This window comes from Panicum hallii, chromosome 9 (genome assembly GCF_002211085.1).
Source record: "Panicum hallii strain FIL2 chromosome 9, PHallii_v3.1, whole genome shotgun sequence".
Lineage (NCBI taxonomy): Eukaryota > Viridiplantae > Streptophyta > Magnoliopsida > Poales > Poaceae > Panicum > Panicum hallii.
Window position 1 is genome coordinate 23,909,252 of NC_038050.1, and position 9,470 is coordinate 23,918,721.

Here is a 9,470-nt window from a genome sequence, read left to right on the forward strand (position 1 = left end):
ACACCCCCGTGAGCTCGCTGTGTACAGCTTGGTCCCATTTTCTTTGCACACCATCATGGGCCGTGTCAATGGAGGATCTAATGAAGTGGTGCATTCTCGCAAGGACACGCACAAAATATTCTGACACAGTGGTAAAATGGTAACTGGACATTAAGTGGGTACATTGCCACTTGTTCATGGTGAGTGTTAGTAAACTTAGGGGATGTTTGGTTCCGAAGGGCTAAATTTTAGCCCTGTCATATTAAAAGAAATCTTATCATTTAAAGTATTAAATAAAGTTTAATTACAAAACTAGTTGTAGAACTTCTGGACGAGACGAATGTAATGATGTATATTAATCCATGATTAGCGGATGATTACTGTAGCATCACTGTTGCAAATTATAGATTAATTATGCTCGTTAAATTCGTCTCGCGAATTAGCACACATGTGTGAAAAAATTTTGTAAGCAGATTTTATTTAATACTCCTAAATAATCTGACGGGGCTAAAGTTTAGCCATCTAGAACCAAACACGATCTTACTAATCTCAAGAGATCAAAGATATCTTAAGAAAATGATTTGCGGTTTTGTTAATGTCATCATGATTGAGCTTTGGAAGATTCGTGGCATGTGAGGCAGCTAAGAGGTTGGGTCGCAAGTAGGGTGGCATGTTCCATGTTCCCCTTCAACCACACAAATGCGGGATCATATCGGTGAAAAAAATATGCCACAAGGAAAAAAGTTCTAGAAGAACGATTTGGGTTTAAAAAGGAAAAAGAGCGTGATTAGAAAATCCAAATGAATAATCAATCTATGTGCGTTGTTACTTTTATTTACTTTACATATTTTGTTGTTATATATTGTACGTCTCACAAGTGGATGTGTGCTATGGCCTATGGGCAAGTGGATCGAAGTGAGATGGAGGGGGTTGTGTGGTTGAGGAATAGATGGAGGAGGTTAATTCCATTGGCTTACTATTTCGTCCTCCATTTTGCATCATTTGCATCACATGGTTTGGAGAAGTTTGACATGAGATAAAAAAAAGTAAACTATAAACTGAAAGGGAAGGTGTTCGGTGTTCAATGCATGCCAAGGAGTTCAATGTTCAATGCATGTCTATCACAGATAGGGGCTTGTAGGCATCATTGAGCAATCGGCATACATTGCTGCTACAGTACATAGGGGCTTCAAGGCAATCGACGTGCATTGGTATTTGTAATTAATTCCACAAGTCTATGCAAATAGAGCTTTTCTACCCGCTCCCTATCCTCGTGTCACCATAGAGACGAGTGACAAATCTAAACTATGATATCGACCCCTTCAATCCGCACATCAAAATAATCAGTAATTCAAATCTATTCCAGTCGAGATGTACATCCAGAAACATCACATGAATATTTTCGACGCACACAAACCCAATGAAATCCGGGCAAGATATCACATGTAACTGCAGCACTTGCTCTTGGGAATATCCTGGGCGGGGCCTGGGATGAGGACCTTCTTCCCTGCCAGTGACGGGGCAGCACCGTTGGCCTTGGGGTCTGCCGCCATGTTCTTCTTGATGTGGATCTTGAAGATCTCCGTCAAGACGGTCTGAAAGGCATTCTCGACATTGGTGACCTGCCGCGCTGAGGTCTCCAGGAAGAAGAGGTTCTCCTTGTCGGCAAACTCCTTGGCATCCTCGGTGCTCACAGCACGCTCCTCCTCGAGGTCACTCTTGTTGCCAACCAGCATGATGACAATGTTCTTGTAGGCATGGCCACGGAGCTCGTCCAGCCAACGAGGAATGTGGTCGAAGCTCTGGCGTTTGGTGATATCATAGACTAGCAGAGCTCCTAGAGCACCTCTGTAGTACGCGCTTGTGACAGCTCTATACCTGTAGCGATTGAAATAACCAGCATGAGAAGTTGCCAAGTTAGTAGGTGGTAAAACAAAGATATGATAGTTCAGATGAAGTGTGAAATGCTATGACATGATGTCTCAACTGGGAACGTTTCTCTTTCTACAGGGTGACAATTGTGAGTACAGATAAGACAGTTGTCTAAATATGCAGGATACCCAACGCATGGAATTAGCAGTAAGCGGCATATTGTCTATCACATCTATAGGTGCAAAAGAAAATACAGTTCAAATGAGAAATGCAAATAATAGGAAAACAGCAACCGCAGCAGCCTGAACAAAATATTACTATGGTTAGTTGCAAGCATTTGTGCACTTAGAAACCATAAGCATAAAGATAGCTACAACAGGCATTTGAACAAATTGTTGCCAGTAGTTGTTCTTTATTAGAGGAAATTAATCCACCTGTTAGAAACTTTGAATGCATATATCCGCACACTTCTTAATTGAGTGGTTGAATAAACATGAACGATGAAGTAGAACTTAGGCCATGACATTTAATGTGTGCAAACACTGGAAAATAACCAAAAGGAACTGTCCAATTTCAGGCAAGCGGTGCAAATGTCAATCTACAGAGAAGAAAACACACACCAAAATTAAACTAAACAAACGTATGCCTTTATTGCAAGAGGAAAATCTTATTAAAATTGCATCTAACTAGCATGCCAATTTCAAATTTGACTCATTGAATTCTAGTTGAATAATTTCATGACATTTGTTATAAATAAACTTTAGAAAGTCTGCAGAGAACCAAAGAGGGAAAATTAAAGTCGAAACCGCATTCAAAGTTACGTGAGCGTAATTTAACACAATTCATACAAGGTATGATTGATTGGGTGGCCCAACCCCCGGCCCAGGCCCAACTAGTGCAGGACAGTCATGTTTGGTTGCCAAGCCAGACCCTACAGACAGGACGGAGCCGTGCCAGATTCCCTTAGGAGAGTTAAGCAAGACGGGAACATGGAGTTTGGACTTCGCCCTCAAGCCAGGCTGAGGGGCTGCAACCTGAGGCACACGTGGGCGTGAAATGCATTGCAGTCTGTGACCATCTGTCCTTTGCCCACCCAACCAAACGCTGGCAAGATCAACCTGGCTCACATGGGCCATGCGAACTAAACACGCCACCCTGCATGCACAGAACCAGGTCTACACTGGCCTGGTTTGGCCACTCGGCCAGGCCCCAAGGCATCTAACAAATCAGTTACGCCCACAATGTTAAAAGAGGTTGCAAAGTGGACCAACAGTTGCCGGCTATAAGTAGAAACATTACCAAAACCCTTGCACAAAAACAAGTATATTAAATGACTGGAGCAAGTTATACCATAGCAGTATCATGCATTAATGTCTCAGGAGTCAAAATATGCTATTAGTATGAGCGAAGTTAAAATTAACAATATCTAACTGTTCACTCTTAGTATGAACGAAGTCAAAATATACTATTAGTATGAACGAAGTTAAAATCCTATACGGCAAATCCAATAGTTCACAAGGATAACTACCATGACCTTCCCATGTTCACTCTTTCAATCACTCAAATTTGCCAACTATCATCACTGCCCACAAAGCTACAACTCTTTAAAGTCATTAACATACAAAATGGCATCATCAAAGCAAAACATACCTAACTGTTGCATGCTCGTTAGGAAATAGGTAGGGGCACCAAAGAAATCCATTTGGTATATTTTTGGAAATAAATATGCTGAGCTACAAATGAATTCATTGCATCAGCTTACTAATCGTATGTAAAGTTGATATCCTCAAAGAATAGACTGCAGTATGAGTATCTTTTTTCATCATAGCTCTAATATTGTTTCTGATTGATCTCAAGGGATATATGGTGAGATTCATTTACATCCCGTGAATATTTATCTAGGCAGCTTAATTTCTAGTAGTATAACATTAGCACAAAACAACATGCAACTCTATTGATGATTCTCTTGATGATTTGCTGCCACCCACTACAACCTATGGCAAGAAGGCCATAGCACCAGTCCCATGAATCAATGTTAGTTATTTAGCAAACGAAACCCACCATTTTACCCACCCTCGACAAACTTGACTCTCAAGAAGTTCTGTTCTTGGGAAATATAGTTCTCCCTGAGAGATGAAATGTCAACATATGGAGCTTTTCCAATTCTCACGCACATCGATGTGCCAGGGTATGGAGGAAGCTTAATTGCATATTTGTTCAAAATAGGTGAGGGGAACAAAACCTACCCCCAAGAGAATGGTGTGGGCCAGTGAACTTTTTTGCACAGAGCTTTGGGGCAGTCAGTGACACCTAGACACACCGCAGGCACTAAGAGTAGGATGCTAACTGGCATATCAGGTTTAATCCCTTCTCCATCAACATCTCCCTCTTGAACATGCCATCCAGAACGGATATCAACAGAAACAATTGCTGGTTTTTTATCTGAATTTCCAATAACCCTCAATGAAATAAGCCTTTGGATAAGATCATCAAAGGGTGGTCTAGGTATTCCTGTAAATATTTGCACAGTAAAAGGCAAAAACATAAGTAAAAAAATGAGAATCACAATCGATGCATGTCAGGAATACGATTGCATACTCTTTTGAGTTCAATATGATTCAATTTACTCTAACTGATAGTACTGACAGCATTTTATTAATTAGCAACCTGTTCTTGATTTGATAAAATTCAGCAAGAAAATAGGCTGTGGTTGCTCTGTAAAGGCGTAAACTATGCTTATTACCCAGTCCAAAAAACTTGTATTTGAAAGAACAAGAATCCAGCCTGTCCACCCAAAAATGGCGTCGTTAATGAGTTCACTCAGAATTTGACAGCAGTCAGTAACTGCATTTTCCATTTCAAGAAACATTCTTGTTTTAGCTGAAAGAATAACTATCACTTTGACAGTCTACTTAAGCCACGTCTAACTTGTTTTCCATGCTGAAATTCAATTCCTCAACTCTGTTAATGAGGGAACAGCAAGATTGTAGTTCGATTGCGAATCTATAACCCTATTTTAGAAATCATATTATGTGGAATCTTCACAAGGAATAAGTCCAGGTAGACACAGGGAAACTATTAATCTCTCGCACAAGCTTCACATTAAAATCAATGAACAAAAATTAGACCAGCAAGGAAGGTTAAAGAGCAAATTTACCATGGAACGAGAAACCAAACATTGCATCAACTGATAGTTAAGTCTAGTAGCTCTAATAGCATTTATTCCTTTTTCAACCTTTTGCTTAGCCACCAAGCTACTTCTTGGTTGGCGGCCTATATATGAACCCAAACTGCCTGTTGGACTTTGGTTGAGAGAGAAAATAGAACAACAATACGTATCAAGAGCCTAGGATTTCTTTCTCCCCTATCAGCCACCCCCGTTCTCGCTCTCTCTCTCCAACCCCCACCGCCTCCTCTTCACACCACCGATGGCGGCTCCTTTTCCTCTCCAACCCCGGCGTGGCCTCCACCTCTTCCCTTCTCCACCCTACGCAACCCCGCGCCCTCAAGCAGGTTCCCTCTTCTTCATAGAGGCGCTGCGGATCGGGCGGGCGGAGGACCACGCGGTGGCGCAGCGTGTGGGAGGCGGAGTGGAGCGGCTCTCAAGCACCAGCACGCAGTGCGGCTCGCGTGCAGGAGGCGGAGCAGGGGGCGCACGGTGCGAGGAGTGCGTGCGTGGATGAGGAGCCAGCTGCTCGGCAGGCCAGGAGCGACGCAGAGCATGTGCGCAGGCTGCGCGTGGAGTGCGTGGCGGCGCGGGCAAAAAGGCTCGCGCGGGGCGCGGGAGGAAGCAGCGCGGCTGGAGTTGGTGGCGCCGATCCGGTGGCGCAGGTCTCCTTTCCTGGCGCGCGGGCCTTCTTCCCGGTGGCGTGCTGGACACGCGCAGGTAGCGTGGACCTGGCAGTGCGTGGGCCCCTCGGTGGCAGCGCGCGGTGTTAGATCCAGGGCCGTGGGACTGCACACATGGTGTATATATTTTAGAATAAGGATTAGACATGGTCCACGCCCTACATCAGTTGTAACTACTCGTACCGTAGTAGGATTAGTCGGAACAAAAGAAAACTACTCGAGTAGTACTCGGTAGGACTCGTAAGCTCGTATCTGGCTAGAATTTCTATGTAACCCTATCCCCCAGACTATATAAGGGCGGGCAGGGACCCCCTCAAAAAACATCAACGAGGGCGGCTAGAGGCCGCACAACGCATATTACGTTTGCGCACGGGCATGCAGTAGGCACGTGAGGAGGAGCAGGGCCGTGCGTGCACGCATGAGGGGGAGCAGTAGTAGGGTGCTCATGGCTCCAGGCAGGCATGGCGGCACGCGGGGTAGCAGGAGCAATGTGCAGCTGGTGAGTCGCGCATGCTAGGAGCAGAACAGCGCATGCAAGGAGGACCGGCAGCTACGCCTCGACTGGGGACCAGCATGCGGCCTGGCAAGGCACGCGTGCCAGCTCGCGGCCGATAACGGAGGCCAGCGCAGCGGCGGCCTGCGGCTTCCTCCACTCCCTCGGCTCCATCTCCCTCACCTCTGTCCATGGTTGGCTCCAGAGCGGCACAGCCAGCACGGCTCTGGCGCCCAGCGTGGAGCGCGCAGTGGCAGCAGGGCATGGCGTGCAGCTGCTGCGCATGAGGAAAAGACAGCACAAGAGAAGTAGGCGGGACAGCACCGGGGCGGCGAGCATCCCCAGAGCTGGAGGAGCTCCATCCTTGATTCTGTCCTCAACTCCGAGGTGCGAAGGAGTACGCGGGAGGAGCAGGCTGCAGCGCAGGAGGCGCAGACGGGCCAGCATCAGGACGACGAGCGTCCACGGAGCTAGAGGAGCTCCGTCCTCGACTCCGAACTCAACTTCGCCTACGTCATCTAGAAGGAGTGGAGGAAAGAGGAGCCTTCTTCCTCGATAGGTGACTGCAAGGCGCCCAAGGCGTGAGGAGGCGCCAAGGGTAGCGGCATCGAGCTACTTCCAGTGGCATCGGCCGGGACCGCTCTCCACCTTGACGAACCGTGCGCGCACGACTTCCTCGGCGATGGTACCAGCAACAACAAGATCGACGGCTGGTTCCTCGACAGTGGTGCCACACACCACATGACCGGGTGCCGAGAGGCTTGGCATGGGCACAAGCCGGCGGTCGGCCACCTCCAGAATGTCAGCAACCTTGACGACAAGAGCACCCTAGGGGTGTTCATCGGCTATGCTGAGGGGGGTAAGGCCTACCACATCCTTGACCTCGAGACAGCACATGTGCGCATGGCGCGCGACGTTGTGTTCGACGAAGGGCAAGACTGGGCGTGGGGTGAGATGGTGGACGACAGCTCGACCACAACGTATAGTGACTTCGTCGTCGACTGCGTACACTTCGAGGGAGCTGGGGGAGTGGGCAGCTATTCTTCATGGAGCGTGCCTACCCCAATCCCTAGGTCTCCACCGACTATAGCAAGTTCTCCAGTGACTCCGGCACCTTCGTCGACTTCGGCTCACGACGAGCCCCACTTGGCAGAGTTCACCATGCCACTCTCAAACACTGAGGTTCGCGTCAAAGCGTACAACGATGGCGAGCCTTGCCCCTTCGCGGAGGCGGAGGGACACGCGGCATGGCGTGCCGCGATGAAGCGGGAGATGGACGAGGGTATCAACTATGACGATGCTCCTATCGCATGGATGAAGTCCTTGCGTCTCTTCCTCGCCTTGGCAGCCCAGGAGGGCTAGCACGTCTACCACATGATGTCAAGTCCGCCTTCCTCAACACCGACTTGAAGGAGGAGGTCAACGTCCACCAGCCGCCGGGATTTGTCACCCCCGGCAAGGAGAACGAGGTTCTCCACCTACACAAGGCCCTCTACAGCTTGCGGCAGGCACCACAAGCCTGGAATGCCAAGTTGGATTCCACATTGAAGATCCCGTCAACCACGGCCTGCACTAGCCGAGGTATCCCGACGCGGCACACTTCATCAGTTACAGGATTGGGATGGTTCCAGCGCGGCACAAGCTTCCTCTCAAGACCTAGAGGAAGATCAATAGAATAAAGGCTTTTAGTTGTTGGTGCCTGTGAGCACTTTGTCCTGTGGGTGGTTCCTGCACCTTATCACCAATTATGCTTTCATTTCTATGTAAAAACTGCTAGACTTAGGGGGAGATTGATAGTTAAGTCTAGTAGTTCTAATAGCTTTTATTCCTTTTTTACCCCTTTGCTTAGTGTGGCAGAACCAACCTGAATTATACCGGCTCAAGTACGTGAGTCCACTTCCGAGGGCTCCAACGTGCTTCAAACGGTATAATCCCTTGGCCTGTCGGGTAACGTCCCGATAAACCACCGATACACAGGATCAAATAAGGTTACCTCACACGAAGGTGAGTCCAGAGATACAATCACCATCTTATTTTACATCATAGGAAGACTACATTACAAGAGTTTCCAAAAGTAATACGAAATTTCAAACTTAGAGAGAACAGTACAACTGTTGAAGTTTTGGCTTTTGGCAGTGGAAAACATACGCGATGATTACAACACGTCGTCAAGACGGACGTCATGCTAAGCCCGGGTACGACATCACTCGGGATCATCAATGTTGGCCGAGGACGGGTCCCATTCCACGGACCAATCTTCTAGAAGAGCATAGGGCCAAGACAGGGGAAGAGTAGGATCTTCAAAGGCTTTGCCTGAAAAACATAAAACTAGCAAGGCTGAGTATACTAATACTCAGCAAGGTTTACCCGGGGTTGGGTATACTTTAGCCCATAACTAGACTCATGGAGGCATTGCAAAGGCTCTGGGTTTATTTTCGGCTGAAAAGCAACAAAGAGTATGAACTACTTTCAAGTTTTAGCTTTCATCTTCTAGTTGAGTATTTATTCTAGATTAGCACCTATACTAAGCAAGCAAGGTAGTGATTATCATCCATCAAGATTATCCATCATTAGTTCCACTTCTTACTCAATGTGGTAAAAGGGATAAGCAGTCTCATACATCGTGAGAGGCGGACGATTCCTGAATCGAGATTCAACCTTGCAAGGTAAACCTAACACACACGCTTGGAATACCAACAGGGCGTTCCAAAGCAACCGTTTACCTTTCATTCCGACTCGTGGACAGGCCACCACAAGCGACTTGCAGGACCGTACGCACATCACTCGTGCAGGACATACGTCTGTAGCGCGACTACAAAACCCGTATTCCTGTCTACCATGCAGAACGTACTCCCACAGGTCGGTGCGTGTGAACATAACATAAAGATCGAGTGGTGGGAGGTATGTCCACTTACCGGGCCGATTGGTTACTAGGCTTACCGCTTTACCATATTTCGCGGCATGTGGCTAGTACTGTTCAAACGCTTAGCCACCACTACCACACATTTCGACCTTATCAACTTTCAACGAAACAGACAGGGTAAACTTCCAGGTCATGATACAGCACATGACCCTGTCCGTCATCCTTATAGTGGTTGCAGGAATGTAAACATGCAACTCCTATATCGCGCGAGTGACAGGAAATCACCCGACTTCTACCGGTCCTAATAGCGGAGCATCTATCCGTTAAGGACTCGGGAGCATTACATTGGATTCCTAAGATTTATGCATCTAGGGTTTCACTTCAATTCCTAGACTTAATGCAAGATATAATATA

The 9,470-nt window shown here is 47.2% G+C and overlaps 1 protein-coding gene across 1 annotated transcript; it reads right to left on the bottom strand.

Moving 5' to 3' along the window:
• Window positions 1-1,357: 1,357 nt before the first annotated feature.
• LOC112872954 (ras-related protein Rab11D-like) lies at window positions 1,358-6,458 on the bottom strand. The gene is made up of 3 exons (XM_025935989.1): window positions 6,377-6,458; window positions 4,199-4,362; window positions 1,358-1,946 (listed from the first exon to the last, which is right to left on the bottom strand). The coding sequence occupies exons 1-3, from the start codon at window positions 6,456-6,458 to the stop codon at window positions 1,419-1,421; spliced, it is 774 nt and encodes a 257-aa protein (XP_025791774.1). The 3' UTR covers window positions 1,358-1,418.
• Window positions 6,459-9,470: the final 3,012 nt, after the last annotated feature.